Source organism: Oryzias latipes, chromosome 4, assembly GCF_053564925.1.
Source record: "Oryzias latipes strain Hd-rR chromosome 4, Olatipes_Hd-rR_3.1".
Taxonomy (NCBI): Eukaryota; Metazoa; Chordata; class Actinopteri; order Beloniformes; family Adrianichthyidae; genus Oryzias; species Oryzias latipes.
Genome location: NC_136240.1, coordinates 14,964,124 through 14,985,872, shown reverse-complemented (window position 1 = coordinate 14,985,872; position 21,749 = coordinate 14,964,124). Strand labels below are relative to the sequence as shown.

The 21,749-nt window shown below is 36.9% G+C and overlaps 1 protein-coding gene across 4 annotated transcripts in view; it reads left to right on the top strand.

Annotated features, from left to right (window-relative positions):
- The window catches only part of tsc22d2 (TSC22 domain family 2), a 36,411-nt gene extending 19,338 nt beyond the window's left edge, over positions 1 to 17,073 (top strand). For 2 of the 4 annotated variants that reach the window (XM_020702350.3, XM_020702351.3), the window contains 3 exons: positions 1,873 to 1,944; positions 14,362 to 14,413; positions 14,922 to 17,073. In XM_020702350.3, coding sequence (XP_020558009.1) covers positions 1,873 to 1,944; positions 14,362 to 14,413; positions 14,922 to 15,212 — 415 coding nt within the window. In that variant the 3' untranslated portion in view covers positions 15,213 to 17,073. The remainder of the gene's footprint in view (positions 1 to 1,872; positions 1,945 to 14,361; positions 14,414 to 14,921) is intronic. The other 2 variants (XM_004067961.5, XM_078946568.1) reach the window with 1 other exon arrangement.
- The last annotated feature ends 4,676 nt before the right edge of the window (positions 17,074 to 21,749 follow it).

Below are 21,749 nucleotides of genomic sequence, written 5' to 3'. Positions count from 1 at the left end.
GTCACATTGTTTGCATATACTAGGGCTGCTGGATGACCTTAGGGAAGTATTGGCTTTATAAATATCTGTGCTCTTTGAAACTATGAAGAAATGATTGCTCATTTTAAAACTAAAAGCAGTTCCTGTAATTGGAGAATGGCTTATGTTCTAATGGATTTAGATAGATGAGGAAATGTAAAAGGAGAGCAAAAGACTGCAGCATCTGACAGCTCACCAAGCTTAGTCTTTGGAAAATGGACTTGAGTGTTATTTTTTTCAAAACGGAGAGAACAACAGTTCTAATTGGCTTTTATCATAAGGTAGGCGATATCTACTTGGATTTAGCTGTGAGAATGGCCCTGAGTCAAAATGAATTGTCTCCATTGGAAAGCAGAAGCAACAAGACTTACCCTCACAGAAGCAGGAGTGTTAAGACCATTGTTTTTTTGTGAACTTTCTCTAGAGCTATACCTGTGTGGTTGTGTATGCCTCTGTGTTCTGCCTATTGTTGTTGAAATAAGTCCAAGTGAATGTGGCTTCCTGACATCAACTCTTTCAGGGTGTATTCACACAGGACACATTTGGTCATTATAAGAAAACAAGATTATGTTTTCCCCATTAATCCGTAGCAAATTTTCTGTCTAAATTAACCCAATACACCATGGTCTACTCTTGGACCCATCTTTAGAGGTGTTCTAGGTTTCTTTCCAATCAGCTGAGCTTCATTTTGCTCCGAGATTCCTCAGTCTGAAAACAATCCGTTCCCGGAGCGGAGCAACTGAACCAAAACTGCCACCATAGCCGATGTTAACAGAGTATGAATGTAGCTGCAAATGAGCCACGGACAAATATGAAGCAACGATTGTCGTGTCATCAAATGGAAAAAAGGATCCAACTGTTTATTCTTTTGGAACATTTATTTCAACACAGCTGAATATGCTTCTTTCATGCTTTCCTGTGTCTTGTTGCGCGGCATGCTGTGACGCCATCCTAAAAGCTACCCTGTAATTTCCTTACAAATTCTCTGAAAATAATGCCATGACACCACAACGATGAGCCAAAGCAACTCATTAAAATGTGATCAGATGAATTTAGATTCATCAAAACAATTTTTAACGTGATAAAAATTGCTTCTCACCGACAATCATACATCAATCTATAGGTCATAAACACTCAGTGTACCTTTTTCGCTATCTTCTTGCCAGTAACCGTCCTGCAGCATGCCTCCACCAGACCAAAAAAATTTGAGTAAAAAGTGTTGAGTTTGACATTGATACAGAAGTTCATAACTTGTGAACGAAATATCAAGTTAGAATTAATTAAAAGTGCAGGACTTTCCATAGTTTCTGTCTCTAGTTGCTTTGCCCCACCCTCGTAATCCCTGACCAATGAGTGAAGAGATGTTTGGTCATATGGTTTTGTTTACAAGATTTTGTCCAGAACAGGAAAGTACCCTTGAAGGCATTCTGAATACAGACCACACCACGTTCAGGACTCGATCTAGACCAAATTAAACAGAGTGAATACAGCCTAAGTGACATCAAGTAGTCCATGAAGAACACTTCTGAAGTTATTGTACTGGATGTACTCTGTGTTTTTCTTATATCTTTTGTCTCTATAAAAGTTGCTCAATATTGAATCTGTTTTTCTCAATGAAAGAACGTTGATTTCCCCATAATGTCACCGTGTTTTGTGATACTATTCATTCAGGACTCCCTTAGAAAAGAGGTTTTAAATCTCAATGGGACTTTCCTGGTTAAATAAAGGTTAAATTAAAAAAAATAAATAAATACATTCTTCTATCCTTTCTCTGTCATCCTCCCTCTTAAGTTTAAAGCTTCCTGTGATTCACTCATTAGTGTCCTGTTTCTTTCCTCCCAATGCTAAATCCAGGAACCCCTCCACTGCATTCTACCAGGCTTTCCGACCTAGCAGATTACGGTGGTCAAAGCCCATCGGCTATAGGTATGAGGCATGGGTGTGTTAACGGATGTGTTTGGCCTGGGCTTGCTGGCAAAACCAGACTGCATTGCTTGCTGCTCTGCACCAAACAAAAAATGGTCTGAGGTGGCCATGATGTTGCTGTTATAGTTTAGAGAGTTTTAGATTTTCAGGAAGTGATCATCATTGCCTTTTAATCGATTAATTGAAAACCTTTTGAATGGATTTTTTCTTAGAGACTATCTTAAACTGTAGAAAAGGAAAATTAACACAAGGTAAAAACAAACCAGCGGCTACCAGCCACTGAATTTTGCTGCAGGGATTTAAGTTGCAGTAAAAGACAAAAACTGTGCACTGGCACCTTATCTATCTATCATTATAAAAGAATGAGCCATGTCCCAGTGCTCAACTTCTAGATTTTGAAACTTTCACCACCTCAAGACTATAAACTTAAGGAAATATGCCGATAAGGTAGCACAGGCTATTGCGTTTCCGTAATCTGTCTGCATCCCTACAACTTTTTCACTTGTGACTGACTGTCACTAAGCTCAACAAGCAATTTGATGGGCTAATTTTTTCTCAACTTACTTTTATCAACAATCTGGAATTTTATTTTTTCTTGCGTGTTTCAGATTTGTATTGTTGTACGTTGTTGCTTGCACCCTTAATTTCTTCTTTTCTTTTTATTTTACTTATTTCAAAACAGAGTCCTTCCATTTGCAAATTTAGGGCAAAAGTGCAAGTCTGAAATATTGCAGTTGTTTGAATGACCACTGGGGGGTTGGTTTTAACAGGTAGCAATTTTTCACAGACTTTAATGTTGAACAGAGAGACTACACCAGAAGGATAACACAAGTCGTGGAAGATTTTTGTATACTCAAATTAGTATATAGTTATCTAATTTGAAGAATGTATTTGCAGTTGGCAAAAGTCTTACTGGTACTTGTGTATGGATAATAGCCACTTATCCTTTGAACATCTTTTAAAAAAACCTTGCCCAGTATGGCTTTTCCTGATGATCCGTCTATGCTGGTGTTTGTGCATTTTGGCATGGTCTTTTTAAATCAGTTTTCAATCTAACACAGTTCATCAGAGTTTGTCTTTAGCTCACTTTAGGACTTTGTGAGTACTTTGTTTTTAGATTTTGTTTACACCCTCTGTGCGTGCTCGCGAACATGCAAATGTACATCTGTTTGGGTGGATTGATGTGTACCATCTGTCAAACTTGTTTAAGCTGTTCTAATGCTGCCTTTTTTGTCTGGAGAACTTTTTAAGTTATTTAAGTCATAATTAAAAAATAGAAATAAAAAAAGGCTAAATGACTAAATTGTTAAAAAAAAAAAACTTTTTGTTTTTTTCAGACTTTAAACCTTGTTTTCCCCTTAACATTTCGTAGTAGTAAGTGCCTGTTTTCACTACTGGCAAAGGAATAAACAGATCTTTCTGTTCCTCTTCCAAATCTTGTTTGCCTTAGGGTTCTTACAGTACAGATTTTATCAAAAGGTTTTAACTAACCGCTAGTAACCCTCCGGGAGACGCCTCATTCCAGCTCTCTTTGTCTTCAGCCAGCTTTTTTGCAAGGTTGGACTTGTTTGAAGTAAAATGAGAATGTTTTAGGGCAAAGATGAGCATTGATGATTGATTGAATGAATGACTGACTCGTGAAAAATGCAAGACCATGGTTGGCCTTTGGAGACCTATTCATCTGCAGTATTAAGCTTAAGTTTCTCCTACATTGTAGCATTCAAAACATACCTTCCTGTTTCTCCTTACAATGCAGCCTCTACTGTGTCTGTTTGAGCTAAAGTTAGAGGAAGAATGATAAACCGGTTATGGTCCAAAGTGTCCCTTAAAATAAAGTTTTATATATATATAATTGTTTTTTTTTTTGCATCAGACACTAACAAAATGACTTTCTGATCCATCTGTCCAAAGTAGACACTGTCAAACATCTGTGGGATGTTGCAATAAGCAATGGCTATTAACATTCTAATTAACTGTAAGCTTAAAAAAGACAGTTTAAAATAATGGACCACTGTTGTCATTTTAAAAATGCAAACAGGTGGGCAGTTTAAGTTCAAACCCCCTCAACAGCCTGTGTTGCGTTGTTTTCCCCAAAACCCCTTAAGGATGCCCTTTTGTCTGCACCCACATCCCCAACTCTACAAAGACAAGATGCTAATCGGCCAGCGATGAGCAATAATATCTGCTGTCAGAGTAATTGTAGAGATGAGCGAAGAAAGGGAAATGGAGAATGAAAGTAAATGAAGAAGCACAGATTAGACAGAGAAGTCAGGATGCACTTTACTTTCACCAGCCAGTTTAGACTTATTGTCAATGCCGGTCTCCGCATGAATAGATGAGGAAATGGAAAAGGAGAGCAAAAGACAGATTTAGCTCACCATTTAAGACATTATTTACTAAGAAGCTACCTGGCTTAACAAAAGTTTCCACTAAATACAAAAACCAACCAGCCAAAGCCCAGTAAAGGCACTAACAGAAAAAAATCACACCTTAATAGACCATCAGTTTGCAAAAGCCACATATCTAGCAGACCTCAATTCTGTCTGAAAACTCCCTTAAGCAAGACATTTTTCAGAAATTAAGAAAAGGAAAGACATTTTGGGCCATTAAATAATATTTATTTAATTTAAAAGAGTTTGTATTTCACTTTATTAAACATTTAATCAAAACATAATTTTACTTCTCCGGTTTTGGTAACAAAATAAAAATAATTTCAAGAAATGTAAATCTTATACTGCTGTGTGAATGCTTTTTATTAAAATACCTACTTACATATAGCCACATAACTTCATTTAACAGCGCATTGAAAGACAAACAAGTAGCTCAAGAAAGGGATTTTTAACTTTTTACCAGAAACTTTAAATAAGTACATACTTCAAAAATATGTATTCATTTTTAGATAATTAACATATCTTTCTGCAAGAATTATTTTTTTCTGTTCCAAATAGAGCTGCTTAAATTTCCTTGTAACAAGGAAGTCTGGTGTTGTATTTGTTGTTCTTTTTTCCCTGTAAACAACATGCAACATTTAATAATCAACCAAAAAAATGTGTTTCTTGTGCAATTTCTGAAAATGTAGCCCATCAAATAGTCTTCTAGATTTTTTTTAGCTCTTGGTAGCAGTTGTGAAAGGCTGTTATCACTAATGCTGGTTGACATTTAAACCCTTGCAATCAACCAACTTGAGGCTTTAGCTATACACACTCCACTAAAGGCTTGAAATTCTCAGCACACAGAACTCTGCATATACTGGAAAGTGTTGACCAAACTTTTAGCAAGCTTGCAGTGGTGCGATAAAAAAGGGGGAAGACGGGTGATTTACAGGTTGAATCTTTTACACTGCAGTAAGACAAGTTAGGTGATCGGTTGCCACTACATGAGCCTTATTTTAAAGTCTACTGTTTTTGCAGACATGCTCATCTTGGTTGTTTTGTCAAAGAGAATGAAACTAATAAGACTTGTTAGCTTAAATGTTTTATCCACACTGGTTATTTTCCTTCCATGCACCTATTGGTCAATGCTAAAAATTAACAATTTTTCAGATAATGTTGCAACAGGACATGGATGTTCTTCTGAACGAATGTGTAAAGATAATGTAGAAGCATTTGGCAGCAGAATAAGCAATGTTTTAAGAATGCAAAATCAAGAAAAGAGAACATCTGATGAAAGTTGCATTACTAGTCTTGAATTTGAGCCAGATGCAAGTATTATTGTTGATGAGCAAAGTTGAAGTTTTAAAGTTCTACTTAAAAGCTGAAGTTTTATTTTTAGTGTGCTAAAGTAAGAGATTGTGTTTTTCTGCTTGGTTTTTATTTTTATGTTTTTTTTGTTTCTCTTCTAACTTTAAAGTTTACTCAGTTTGAGAAAATATTATATGTTGGCCTTTTGCATGTCATAGTGAATTGTGAAAAATATGTACTCTAAAGGGGATATTGTAATTGCCAAAAGGTTTTCTGACATATACTCAGATCTGAGTATTTTCGCTTGCAGTTTCTGTTAAAAAAAAGTACAGTTTTGATTTGATTCCTAGCAGTTTCTTGGAACTCCTCTTCTGAGAAATCTGCTACTGCTCTGACACATCTTAACATCAGACAGAGCTCTCATTTCAGGCTCAACATAGCTTTTTTAGATTTATCTGGCAAAACTTGAGTCTTGAATTTAATCATTATAGCTTTTTTCTTTCTATTTAATGGATCACATCTCAATGACAGCACAGTTTAGTTGTAATGTTTTTATTCCGTCAACTTAAACTTTAAACATTGGGGTGACATTTCACCTGCATATCTCTGGGAAAGTTAGCATAGAACACACAGGCCTTTTCAAAATTGTTTTGATCAAATACAGGTAGACATTCAGTTCCAAGAGATGCTCGATATCAATACATGTTTACTGTAAGCCTTTTTATTTTAACCCTTCGTTGGCATAGCAGATGATTAAGCTCTATGTGGTCAACAGAGAAGGTTTAGTTTAACTGTGGAACTTTGTTACAGTTAAAATGTTGGGTGTGTATTTAAAAAATGTGAAGACTGTGACTAAAGTTAAGTAATGTTGGAGGCTGGTACTTGATCCTATCATACCTGGAGAGCCTACCCAAGAAGGGTTATTACTAACTTCACTTTGGAAACCATTTACTTATATCCAGAAATGAAGCTGTAAATGTTTCACATTATTAGGAATACCCCCTCCAACAGTTTTTAAAAAAAGTCCATTTTGTTTGGCAGGTCTTAATAATCTTCTGAACTCAGACAAAAAAGTGAATTGAACAAGAGAAATTTGGTCTGCTTTAACCCTTTAATGGCTGTGTCACACAGCCACTACGTACATTTTGCGCATGGATGAAAATTGGGCATACATGAATATATGTGAAAATAATGAGAAATGTTGTGGCCTTTAAGTGAAATTTTCATGGATGTATCACAAATGAACCACGTTAAAACCACGGAAGAAGTACGAATAAACTACGCGAAGAAAACGTAAATCAACGAAAAACATGAACTGTGCGTGATTGTTGCACTGTTTCTATGCAGCTTAATAGTGATTCATGCATCAAAGTAATTTTACTGTTATGCATGTCGTATTCGCGATAAATATTTTACGACAGTATTACATGCATAAATTGTTTTAGACATACCTGGACATACGTGGAACAGTCATGGAAAGCCAAAGAATTTGTGTATACATCTCGCAAAAATCACGCACAATTGCGTAAGATTGACGTAATAATTGTGTATAAACTACATGACATACTTGTAAACTGAGTATTTCTCTACCGACCAAAATTTTTGAACACCTCATAAACAAATTCGGCCCATCGCCCGAAACCCTAAACGGACAACTACGCCAGCAACGAACGACTAACGCGCGAAACAATTATGAATTACATATATCAGGCATGTATTATGACCAACATTTCATACATGGAAAATGCGAAAAATATACGTAGTGGCTGTGTTACACAGCCTTAACACCAGAGATGTCGCCGGCGACACCTAAATAACACTCTTTTTAACCTACCATAACTCTTTGAACTATCACCTCATTTTGGTACAGAGAAAAGTGGCTTTGCATCGATACATCACTAATGTAAAGCGAATTGTTGCATATCAGCAAAAGGCTGCTTTTTCTGCTTCAGAATCCACTGGAATAAAGTAGATTTTGTAAACGGTTGAAGAATTATGGGTGTCAAAAGAATGTCAACACTGGAGCTAAAGTTTTGGTATCAAATAGTTAATATATGAAGTTATTGGTTCATAGCTGTTGTTCTGCATCGGTGTCATTCCAAAAAGATAGCCGAGGGGAATCGTGGAAAATAAGTGGTGTAAATGGAGATCTTTGAAAATAAGCAAAAAGCAAGCCTCATGTAAAGAAATATGAAACACTACAAAGTTGCAAAATGCCATGTTGATAAATGTAGTTAAATAGTATTAAATAGCTGTAGGTACTTATCAATGCACAGTATGAGAGTCAAAGAACTGCCATGGTAATCAGCTTTCCTTTTTCTGGTCAATGTTTGTTTTAGTCAAAATGTGTGTGTGACTGGGTGAATGGGTCTGTGACTGTAAAGCACTTTGTCCTTGTAGGAAGAAAGGCGCTATACAAGTATACGCCATTTACCACTCAGCCAACATTGGTATTAAGTTCCAAGTTTGGCTCATTTTTGAAAGTTCAATCAAGTGGGATATTAGTTGGCATTTCCCCTCTAAAAAAATCCTAATTAAAATCAACTTGAGACAGAATTTTGTTTTTTGGATCATTGAGGATGCTTTATACTTTACAAGAAAGCACTTTACGAGTGTAAAAATTGAAACATTTTTACTCTTGTTTTTGCAAAGCTGCCAGTACACGTGCCAAGTTATTTCTGGCCAGGGCTTTTCACTTCACAAGTAGCTCAAACACCGAATTTCTGTGAGGACATAATAAGGTTCTGCTACTGCAGTACATGTCAAGTGATGCTAATCATTACATCACAGCAAACATTCAACAATACCCTGTCTGTAGTGGCAGTTTTGACTGTTTTGAGATGATTAAAGAGGCAAAGAGCCACATGTTTTGAAGCGGAGGAGGAATAAACTTTGTTATTGTAAACGGTTGCTATGGAAAACAAGAAATATAGCAAAGGTAAGATATTTGTTGGATCTGGTTTCAACCCTTCTCATCATTTCAATTGGCATCCTTACGCAGCATTCAATCTTTCAGATGTTCAACAATCCTGTCAAACATTTGCCCAATCGCACCATATCTCAGTAACAATGGATGAGCAATAGGTTGACCAGGGAGACACATCAGGAACAAGCAGTGAAAACGTCAAAGTTTGGATTGAGATAAATAACTGTGTAAAACAATGTTCTACATCCTCATTTAAACAATAAAAATCAAAAGTATTCAATCTTCACTTCCAATATTGCCAACTGCACAACCTAACAAAAAATATTTACTTTGTAAATGAAATTGGTTGGCAGAGTTTAGTGAAAATGCCTAATTACATGTTTGATGAGAACATTTTGTTAAAACTATAAATTAGAAATGATGTGTGTGTATGTGCTGGTGCTTTGGGTATGGGTGGGGCTGCAGTTGAATATATTACATTGAAGAAGAAATGTAATAGTTTTGATACTCTATGAAATTTTATAAAAACATGAGCTGCTCAAACGCCTCAATCTGCCAAGAATCAATTTGCACATCTGTCAGTAAAACATGTTCTTTGGCGTGGTTGAAGGTTCTTCTCGTGCTCTCTGCTCTTTTAAAGCTTTCCAAGTTTACAGAACTGATGGGTTTATTTTCTTAACGTACGAAGTTACATTTCGGCAAAATATTTGGAGGTGCAAGTAAAAGTAACAAGACAAAGTTGCTAACTTAGTTTCAGAATTGTTCTCACTGTTGCATTTTCAGCAGTTTATAGCATGAGAAACATTTGAAAGCTGGAATTCAGGCAGTAATCAAGTAGGAATCTGTGTGGCCAAATTAGTCTTTCTAAAAGTTTAAGTTATATTTTTAAGATTTTGTTAGTTTGTTTCTATTGGGAAATTATAGCAGCCAGGAAAACCATGTTTTTCCCCAATTTTCATCATAGTCTTGATTCACCATAGGCTATAAAAGTCCACATTCTAAAGGAAATGTTAAAAACCTTTCCGGGATTTGTAAAAATCTGTATGATTCCAGCTTTATTTTCTTTGTGTTTTACAATAGGAGCTTTTATGATTGTTGTGGTATGTTGTTTCTTTAGGAGTAGCCACAATGGCTCAGGAAATATTAACAAACTTGCCAGTGGGAAGTTATTTGGCCCCTAATAAGGCTACCATAACAAAGCATTCTATAAACGCATAAAAACAGATCAAGTTAATCTGTTGTCTGGAGTATATAGATCTTCTTTTTTGGCTCTGATGAGATGTCTTAGGGGCTCAGCTATGTCTCATGCTCTCTGTTGTGGAATTGGACACCGGTGCAACCTATGGGAGTTGTCAAGACAAGCCAGCAAAATTCTACTATGCCAAAAATGACGTGCAGCGTATAAAGAAGGTTGTTGTCCATCTCTCTCTGATTGTGCAACATCAAGGGTGTATCCTATGGTCTGTTTATGGGGAAGCTTGGCGGCAGCAGACACACCCATTCATGTGTTTGATTTATTGCTAGAAAAATAAAACTTCTCCAGTGGCAGATTTATTTTCTTTTCATCTGCATTGTGTGACCACTTTTACAAGACATTCTGGCTTTAGCGTTCCAACACTGACCTTGTGCAGAGATGCACCTCAACAACCTTTCAGCTTTTGAAGCTTGTAACATTTGTAGCCAAAATGTTACAAATTCAGCGTAATAAACAGGCAGTTTTATTAAAAGTGGAATTGTTTTTAACCATTTTGGGATGCTAGTTTATTTTAGTCTTGTTCTTGTTTAGTCAGAATACTTTCTTGATATATTGTTGGGTCAAATCCACACTTGTAAGTTTGAATTTTAGTTCGTTAAAGCTAAAGTCCCACTATCTGTCACACACCTAGGTGTGCGAAATTTGTTCTCCGCATTTGACCCATCCCCTGGGGGAGCGGTGAGCTGCAGACACAGCTGCACTCTGGAACCATTTGGTGGCTTAAATGTCTCATTCTGACATTTTATGAACTAAAATTCCAACTTGCAATTATAGTCAATTAAGGGAAAAGTGTAGCAGATTTTTCTTTTACATTTATATGTATCTTTAAAGTTGTTGTTTGATGTCCCTGAACAGCTGGTAGCTTAAAATCAAATCAGACTTTAGGAATAATAAAGATTCTTTTAGCCTCAAGCCAAAACAACATAAAATAATCTTTGCATTTTTAAAGTTTTTAAGTAAAGCTAAGCACCTAAAATTGGATTAAAGATAACTGTTCAGATTGTTGGAATGATGCATCTTAATCAGTTTCACTACAACTATTGCCGATATGCCCTTTTCTCGGACACATTAAATTGATCATAAGGTAAAGCGTAATAAATATATTTTTTGAACAGCTTGTATTTTAGCTGTATTTCAGTCTTTAAAAAAAATCAATAAAGGAAGTCTAAATTGTTCTTTCTAAAAGGTGTTTTTGTTTTACATCTATTTGAAGCATCTACTGACCCCATCTGGTGGACAAGGGGAACTGTACCTATAAAATGAAACTTGTGAGCAAAGCTAAAGTTTATTTGCATCCTAAAGAAACCCACTATTGGTTCCCAATGTTCTTTTTTTTCTTGAAGCCTCCATCCTCTAATGTTTTGAAACCCAGTCACTGCGATGAAGAGATGAGGGCAGATTATTACTGCAAGGCTCAAGTCTAGTTTCTTCAGCTGCTCCCCCCACTGAGGGTGTTTGTATGCTTTTAGTTATGACGACGTGTGCCGATGCATCTGTGCCTTAATGGAAAGCACATCGCATTTCTGACCCTGCACACCATTGTTATAAATGCAGAGAGATTGAACACGTTGTTCTCTGTTTCTGCACTTTTCCTTATAAAGTAGTTGCACTGAAATTTAAGATGTATGAGCAGGAGAAACAGCTGGATCTAAAGCTTATGGCGGAGAAGCGTTAGCAGTGAGGAGCTGTGTGTTGTCCCAGCACAGTGGCAGCTCGGTCACAGATGTCTGGAGCTGGAGGTGTTTTAAGCTGGAATGTTCTGCTTAGTCATCTTAGAAACCACGTTGGGGGTGAACAGGGGTGTGTTTGCAGTAAAAGTCTTCAGCGAAGGGTTGTGTAGTTTACAACAGCAACTAGTTCGTGTGCAAATCCCACTAAATAAATGTAAATTGTGCAAGTTTTCCCAATGACTTTTTATGTAAATATTTTTATACCACCAACACTTTTTTTTAAAACTGCTATTAAAAAGGTTTTAAAAGAACAGACTGATCTGATGTCTCTTGGATGTCTCTCTGTTATTGATGAAAACACATTCCAGCCAAAGCTTGGGGTCGTTGTCCTCTTTCGACACTCCAGATGTGGAGATGCTCAGTATAAAAGAAAGGAATGTCCTCTTCTGCTGTTTATTTTGTTGTTAACATCACACATCAGAGAGAGACGCTGGCGCTGGAATGTCACTGGTTGGCCTCCCTTCAGAGCATCAGTTCATCAAAGTGATGCTAAACTAATTTAATGCTTAGGATAACTCTGTTAGAATGTAAGAACACTAGACAATTGGTAAATGTCTTTGTTTTAAATGTGAAATGTGAAATGTGTCTGAAGATGTTCCACTGAAAAGACAGGTGAGGCAGATTCAAAATCTAAAATAGTAAACACAGTTATTAAGTAAAACTTAATTAAATAAATATGTTCCAGTGATGATGCCTTTTAGGCCCAGATTGTTTGAAAAACCCATTCCAATGAAAACTGGGTTTTTTAACATGTTCTTGTAGCATTTTTTCTGATGGAGGACCTAAAGAAAATCAAAATGAGTATGTCTTTATTCAAATTCTGGTACATCAGCAGCAGGCAAAAATGCACTTGGAAAAAGCTTGAAGTATAAACTACAATCGGCAGGCCTGAAGTTCCTTGCTCTGCTCATTCCCATCAGCAACATTGTTCACCATTTTTGTTGCACCGTTAATGTTACGTTGGTGTTGTGAAGGGCTGTAAGCGAGCCGCAGAGAATGTAAACAAAGGGATGATGTGAAATGAGGGCAGGCGCACTCACTTCAACACAATTTAGAGGCGACTTTGTGATGAACTCCTGCCGCTCTGCAGAAACTGTCCTGTGAAATCAGGGATTTGATTTTGGCTAAAAACGAGGGAGGGAGGGAGGGGGGTTAGAGGGGAGGGGAACATGAGCTAAGCCCCACCCACCTACGCTCTCCGCGCGCAGGGGAGGTTTAAAAGAACTCCCAGCTCGTCTCGCACACCATCAACAGAGGAAAGTGATATTTTCAGCGGAGCAGTCCGTGTAAGAGCCGTGAAAGAGCCGCTAGAATGCGCTACACTATGAGCTACAGCCTGCCCTGCTCGCCGGGAACCTCACCTCCGCGGCCCGGCCGCTTAGTGTCTTACAGAGCGCGGTACCTCAGGTAACCAGCTCTTTTTTTACCGTCCAACACATGGGCTGTCTGTCTGTCTGTGGGGTCCACGAGGAGGGCTTTACGTTGTTTTTGTTGGGATACAATGTGGTTTCTGTGTGTGTGGCGCTTGTTGCCTGCAATCTCTTCTCATTTTCACCTTTTAAAAATGTCGCCAGCAGCTGGTTGTGATCAAAGCTGCTCTCGTCGTGGAGGTTTATGCTCTGGAGGTGAAGAATCGGCTTGATTTGTTCCTATCTGGATCGGGAGGGTTTACACACAGCTGTACGTGCGCTTCAGCACGAGGATGGAAATGTGTTCGTGATGCCATCTATGGACATGGGGGTGTTCATGATGTTAAAGCGTCATTTTAAAAGAAATAGTTGGATTTGACTTCATGTGCATCAAGCTTTGCTAAGTTTGTGTGCTTTTGTAAATAAATGAACAGAAAAAAGAAACCTTAAATAAAAACATAGCATAAATTCACTGCATTCTTAAAAAGATCTAACGTAGGATTGTTGCTGCTTTATATTTAGTTTTTAACTAAAGTTTATGCATCGATTATTGTTATATTTTGTCAATATGACATTTCCCACATTTTATTTTCTTAAATTTTCTCTCTTTTCATGCCTTTCCCAACACTTTCCTCTCAGTTCAAACCCTTTTCTTTTGCCTTACCATTGAAGCAGTCCAGTGATTTTGCTATAAATAGCTCAGAAAAGAGAATATCTGAAATACCTAGCATGCATCTCCTTTTTTTTTTTTCAACTGCAAACCTGGTTTGTTTGCCCAGAATAGAGTGGTGGAATATGGCCAAGTCTAATTGTATGCTTTTCCCTGCTATTTGTATGTGGAAAGGAGACAAACTGCATGGATGGGGTAGCATGTTTACCAAAGCAGGATGGCAAAGACATAAACGCATGCTTGATTCTTGATAAAACAGGGATGTTTTTCCAAAGATGGCTCCACAACTCCTGCTAATACGGAAGTAACATGAAATGGTGTGTGTATGCAAATAAACCCATAAATATTAAAAGGGCATTATAGTAGTTTAAAGTATTGCAAATATTTATTTCCACTTAGAAGATTTTGTAATCAGGAAATGCTGGTGATTGATCTCCTACTTTAATCCCACTAAGGTGGTAATGTCAGTAATCTCTTTAACGTCTTACCTCATTTAGCCAATTTTCACTGAAATGTATGTTTTGGTTGTAAAATGTAACAGAAGCTTCATTGTTTGTTGGGTTAAAAAAATCTAATGTATACATGCATAATTGGAGAAATAATCCCTGTTTAGTATTCACTTTTGTGTACCTTCTTTCAAGAAATTTCTCCTGACATGTGTGACTACATTTGGGATTTGATGGGTGAGCTGATGGGGATCTGGCATGTGCGAGACGGGCACCTTATCTTCCTTTTTTCTCTCCACAGTGCATCAGGAGCCAGTGCGGTTGCCATCGATAACAAGATTGAGCAGGCTATGGTCAGTTTCACTAAAGCAGTCACATCGTCTGTTGTACCCAAAAATGTTTACATAATGCAGCTAATTGGCGGCAGTGGCTCAGCAGGTCGTCCAATGATCGAAGGTTCGATCCCCGCTCCCCCCAGTCAACTGTCGTTGTGTCCCTGTGCAAGACACTTCACCCTTCCTGCCTCCAGCGTGGCTCCGCTAGTGTGTGAATGCGTATGAATGTCCCGGTGATGGTCAGAGGGGCCATAGGCGCGAACTGGCAGCCACGCCTCTACCATCACCAAGTATACATGAGTGAATGAATAATGGACACTCTGTAAGCGCTTTGAGCGACTGGAAAAGTGCAGAAAAATCGAATCCATTATTATTATTATTAATTCACAATAATTATGTCTTTTTGCACTTTTATTATCTAACTTAAAGTGAATTTGAAGAAAAAAAAAAGATTTCTTTAAAGAATATGAAAAAAAACCTCAACCAGTTTTCTGTTCCAGTTCTAATGTATCTTTTTGTGCTTCAGGATTTGGTAAAGAGCCACCTGATGTATGCTGTCCGTGAGGAGGTGGAGGTGCTGAAGGAGCAGATTAAGGAGTTGTATGAGAGGAACTCAATGTTGGAGCGGGAGAACGCCGTGCTGAAGTCTTTGGCGAACACGGAGCAGCTCAGCCAGCTGACGGGTCCGACCAGCAACTCGTCAACACCGGTGCAGCAGCTCCACCACCTCCCACTTGTGGCAAACAGCCCCGCTTCGTTGCTGCACCTCGAGGGGAGTCCGAGCATCCCGCATCAGCCAAACATCTCCTCGGCCTGAGCCTTATTTCCGTTAACGACAAACTAAAAAAGAAACACACATCTTGGTTCTGCTCCGTAAAAGTTCAAGTCGACAGCGGCCTGTGTTTGCTTGATGTGTGCACACAGCCGTTGTCGGGCCTTTGGAGTGAGACACTCACCAGCCCTTAAGTCTTATTCAGGCCATGTGTTTGAAAGTCTCATGAAAGCGATGGAGCGGGGGTTGCCAGCACGCCATGTCTAACTGAATGTCGATCTTGTGCTGGAGATGGGGGTCCATGAGCACAAAGGCTTGACTTGTTGCAGAGGTGCAGAGAGCCACCGTGGTGACCTGGTTCCTGTTTAAACCTTCATCCGGGACGGTCCTGCCAGCAACCGTCTCCCACACAGTACGCCAGGGCTGGAGGAGGCCAGAGAAACGAGGTGGACGGGGGAACGATGCTGCCAATGGGTGCCTCAGCTCAAGCAGAGCGAATAGAGACTCTTGCTGCAAAAAAAACCCTTGTTTTTTTCAAATTGATCATAACTTCTCCTTAGTTCAGTTTTAGTATTTGCATTTATTTATTTCAGGGCTGCTATGTTTAAATGTAAATGAACAATGTCACGGAGATGCTAATTATTAAACATGAGCATCTGCAACATAACATTCTCTTTTTGGTATTTTAAAATCTGATGGGTATAAAATTTGGAAGTTTTTCTTTTCAACAAATCGATGTCATTTAGTACGCAATAAGTTCAGTAAGTTGAATAAGTTCTGTTCTCATGAACTAGTGCTAACACTACAGCTGAGCTTCAATGAGATGAAATCCAGATTGAATGTATATTTTGTAAAGTATTAAAAGCATGGAGGGTTTGTACAGGAGAGCACCTGTTAAAATATGTCATGGCATGTTTTATTAAAGAAAAATATAAGCATTTTTTTTTACTTTTTTTTTCCCAAAAAGAAATTAATTTTGCCATTTGGTTGGGGGAGGGAAGAAAAACTGTGAAAATTGTTTTGACCTACTTTATAACCAAAGATTCAAAACTGTGTTAGACTTTTATTTTTAAATGCACACTTTTTTTTCCTACTGTCTTTTCTCTCTCTATTTTTGTTGCTGTTCTGCATGATCAGACCATTTTCTTACCTCATGGTTTTATCCAACACTCTTTTTTTTTTATTGCTTTCTGTCAAGTTCAGTCTGTGAATGATTACAAGAGGATGTGTGAATAAGAGAGGGAATTTTGTGCAGGGAGGTTAGAGTAAGTGGTTGAAGTGAGAAATAAAATAATTTAAAACGAGGATGGGGATGTTTTTGTGTCTGAGTGAAGGGCGTCGCGTGGAAAAACGGCAGGAAAAGATCGTTTTTGCTCTCATTTAAATTCAGATTCCAAAATGTTGTCTGGAAAGGGGGTGGTGTGGAAGATTTTGATCAATGCAGCATTTTGTTTTCAGTTTTGTAACAGATTAATTTAATTGTATTTATATAGCCCAATATTATAACCGTTGCCTCAAAGGGCTTCACTACTTATTTTACTTAAACACCTGATAAAATGTCAACATCAGCATTCCCAAATACAGAAAACCAACATTTCACATTTCAAATCTGCAGCCCGTTTGTCTTGTTTTTGTGCTTCCTGTTGATGCCTGCAGATGTCCAGTCATGTTTAAGGTTTTTTTTTCAAACCACACTGCTTAGTAATTGTACAATCAAGCTTTTCTTTTCTTGTTTTTTCTGTTATCTCATTTGAAGGACATGTGTACATGCCAAATGTACTGTATGAAAGTGATCACTGAGCCTTGGAGAAAATACTTTAAAAATGCCCTTGTAATGTGCTGTTGAGATGATTTTAGTTTTCAGTCAGAAATAATAAAAAAAAGATATGCTTTTATTTTAACGTTACCACATGTCTTCATTCATTGCCTCATCTTTTTTCTTTTATTTTGAAAAATTGTGCTTACTTTTAAACTCCAAAGTTTGTGAAGCCACTTGTGTCACACTTTGACATTCACCACAAGAATTTGTTTCACCGCTCGTGTTAGAAAGTATGCAGAAGGAAGTGCAGCATAAAAAACCTGTGTGAGCTCAACTACTGCAACAAAAGCCAAATGTAACAAGTTTACACTGGACAAAAACAGTGGTGGAGGGAACTACAGGAGAATTGACTTTCAATTTGAAAAAGAACAGCTACTCATTAAATGCCATTTTATTTGATTGCAGAAAAACATGAATGTAGCTATTTTTATAAAAACAGTTCACTTAAAAAAAAATGGCATTAAATTGGGTTATTCCTATTGGTGTGAATGGGCCATATCTATAAAGAGGAATTGAAGTGAAACGATTTACATATATGGGTAAATGTGTAAACGTCCCCCATATAACGCTCTTCTTCCCTGGAATTCCTCAGAACTACTCAGAGACAACAATCTCTTCGAATAGGATTGCTTACAGTTACAAGTTGATTCTTCCATGAAGGAAATGTGTCAGTTAAAGATGATTCCAAAAATAGAAGGAAACACCTCCTCCTTTCCGAAGAAGGAAGATAAATAACATTTTACCTTGTCAGTTATTTTAGAAAACTAGTTTGACTCTCTGCTTTTAAGCTGCTGGTCATGAAAAACATGTAATATAGGTAATATAACTTCCAACTGATGGACTTCCTTCAAGGTCAAAAATTAACAAATGTGTTTTTAATGATATTTTTACGTTTGTTGGTATTGACTTGTAGAAATGCAGTCCTGCAAATTGACAAGTCAAGAATGATGTACTTTATACATTGTAAATAAAAATAGAATGAGAGGTTTTACTAAACAAACTTAAAATGATTAATGCTCTCCTAAAAAGTGTTTTATTTTGTAAAAGTATTATTTGGAGGAAAAATAACTTTTATTTACGGTACGTTGAATCACAGCTAAGAAACTATAGACCCTTTCCAAAAAATACTATTTAATTGAAAAGGGTATTCATTTATTAATTCCATTCAAAAAATTAAACTTTCATTGACTTCAGATTCAGGGCCTACAGTTTAATTGATTGCAAGTTTTTATTTTTTACATAAATTGGGGTTCTAGCTCATGAAAGCCATGAGAACTTTATTCAAAAATTTTAGAAAAGTGTGGAGAAATCTGCTCAAATGTTGCAGGGCTTGAATATTTTATACTGAGTTTCACCAATCTCAAATCACCGGCAACGGGTCCCCATAGGCCATGAATGTGGTTCCGTTCAGTTCAATTGTCTCAGTTTGGTTCAATATGGACTTCTGGCTTGACAACTAGCCAGAAGACCATCATTGATCCCCTCCATGGTCTGGGTAAGCCACTAAAGTTCCTATCCCAGGTTCTTGGAAAGTGACGTTCATTTAGGCATCATGGTCCAAGGGGTTTTGAAGAAGACTGGTGAGGAGCAGAATCCAACCTGCTTTAGGTCCAATGTGAAATATCCACAGTCAGCCATGATTTAGGCTGCAATGTTCAGCATTGTTGGTAAACTCTAAACGGAATGTTCCAGAGGTTTTCATGGTTTTGGCCCATGCCCAAACTATTGAAGTGTTTATTTTTCATTGGATATGATCATAATCTCTGTCTTAATCTTTTTACAAAAACTGAGAAGTAAATGGAGTTTTTCCGAATTTTCTAAAATCCCGTTTTTGTGAGTTTTATGAGCTGGAACCCCAATTTATGTAAAAATAAACAAATACTTGAAATCACACAGCGGGCCTTGAATATATATTCTATGAAGGTTTTTTTTTTTAAATATAATTATAGTAATGAATTATTTTTTTCCCATTATAGTCTATTTTTTTATGAAGGTTCTGTATTCATTCTTCACAATTTCACTTTCCACTGCAGATTAAATAGTTAAAATTTACATTGCAGAGGTTTTATTTCTTGCAATGCACATGTGCTAGTTGCCAAAAAAGCACTAACAAATTGTAGGACGGAATAATCAAAATGGGTCTTTATAAATAACGTTTTTATTATACTTCAAAGTTTATGAAAACGGTAAAGATTCAGTTTTGGAAAAACACAAGGGTCTGAAGGAATCCAACTCAGTCAGAGTTCAGTCCCTTGTTTTTACTTGCCTCCAAAAAAAAACAAGATTTTTTAGAATTCTGGCAACTTTGTTTGCAGGTGCCATCATGTGAATCCAGTCGGACTTTTACAAAATTAGCTAATCTGATCAGTCCAAAGGACATGGTGTAATCAAACTTTGATCTATTTTTTCCTTCAGTGTACTGGCAGCTTTTGAATGGTTCTTTTTTGTCCACAATTTGTTTTTTGTCAATAATAAAAAAATAATGTTAGAAAACTTTGCGAGAAATCCTATTTTATTTCTTCACAGTAGTGATTTGTTTAGTTTTTAATCACACATATAAAACAGGTTTTAAATCGCAGAGGCAGGCTTTTACAGATTTATATGATTTGCTCCTGAAGCTAAATTCAATTAGGTTAAATTCCTTTCACTTTCACAGACACGGTGCCAAAACCACAGCTGTCATCTTATGGCATGAGAGCAAGACCCAACAGTTTGATTTAAGCTTGAAGAAGAAATGGCAAAAAAAGAATTGCTGCTCAAAGAACAATGCCTCTGTGTGTAAGGCAAAGGGATATTGCTTCTGAAAGGTTCAGTAACAATGCATGCAAGCTTTAGAATTAAAATAAATGCTTTGGTAAAGGGGATCGTTTCAACCTAGGCTCATTGTTTCCAAAATGTAACACATTATTTTGACTTGTGGTGCATAAACTGACCCAACTGTGGTTCCACACAGCTGAACGCGGCGACGCTGCTTTACAGCAAAGTGCAAAATCAACGTCAGGCTCTAACTGCCATTCGAACTGTCGCACACTAACAAAGTGGATCAACCAGGCTTTGCGTCACAATCGCATACTTTCCACAGATCAAGTGTGGTCATGCAGCAGCGCTTTACAGCCATGAGTCAGAGACTGCAATGCTGTTGCGTAAAAGCATTGTTTATAAGGTTGTGTGTGCAACAATTTAAACCCATGAATGAAATGTAAAAAAGAAAAAAAAACGTCTTTCCTTGTACCAACTTGCTTTGACATGATCAGTTTCCCCAAGAAATATGAAAAACAGCCCAAAAACCTACACCGTACCCGTTTCAAAAAATTATGATTTTGAGGTCCAGAATGATCACATACCATACATGTGTTGCATTCATAAAACTGTGGGTCTTTTTATGAACAATCTTTAATTATGAACATTTAAGGAAAAACTGTGTGTTTCACAGTGTGCTGTAAACAATTCATAAATGCAGGAAATAGAAGAGACCTGTCATGGCTTATCCATTCCATGGAAAAAAAAACACATCTGACCCAGAAACACAACAGGAAACAAAATGGTATTAACATGAAATAAATGTCAGTAATTGGAAATGAATCATATTTGACATTTCAAATGAGTCCTTAAAAACTGAAATACTGTACATTAAAAAGAAAGCTAATTAAAAAAACAACAACTTCAAACGCAAATTAATGATCTTCAGATGTGTCAAAGAATATAAACAAGGGAAAAAGATAAAACATCAGCATTGAATTTTCTTTTAAACTTTTATTACTTTTTGTTTAAGTCTTATGAACTTTGATTAACCGTTTTTTTCTATAGACAAAAATTTTCTGTCAGGTATTTCCTCAGAGCTGTGACGGTCAAATACCAAGCACAAAGGAAGGAAGTCTTTGTCCACCCCATGAGTAATGTGTGTGTTACACTTGTGTGTGTGCACGTTTGTGAGGACCATTACTCATCAGCCGTCATACTACAGCCAAACCTCACTGTTATGTAAAGTTAGATGTGATTGCACAGGCTCAACAAGCTGTACAGTGAGAAAAGATACTCTTAATATATTGGAGGGAGTCAGACACAGGAGAATGGTGCCATCATGTGTGAATAATAACAACAACAACAAAATCTTTCTCTGTGCAGTTGACATATTTTAGTGAAAATTCTCAGTTTTATTTCCAATAAATGTATTCTTCTGTGATTAGGTTCTGGTCATGTAATTATTGACGTTTTCAGAGGTATTTCTTCTACTTAATGGCTATAGGTAAAATTGCCTGTGTTCTGCAGTGACTTGATACACTATAGTCAGTGAGAACCAGCTAAGATTATCTACATGCTAAACTGTCAAAGTAAAAAACAGACCAAACACATTTTTACTTTTCTTATATCCTATTGGTTTTTTATTATTAGTAGGGGTGTAATAATTTATTTATCAATTAATCGATGTATATTCCTATGATCTAACCAGATTATTATTTTAAGTTTTTAAGTTTATGATGTTATGATATGATTACTTGCGTATGTCTTATGATTTTTTATGGAGTTGATATTCAGACCTCTATTCTATTCTATTCCACAATTTCTTATGCACATAACATTGTCACATGTACTACAATGGAACATCAATAGATAGTTGAATTTGAAGCATGGTTATTAATTGAGTTCAGTTTCCTAACACAATGAAGTACTTGAATTATTTTAATAAATCTAATTAACCATTATGTTATTTCTACTCGAGAAGTAAAAATAATTATATAAATATCTTCAATCAAGAATTGACA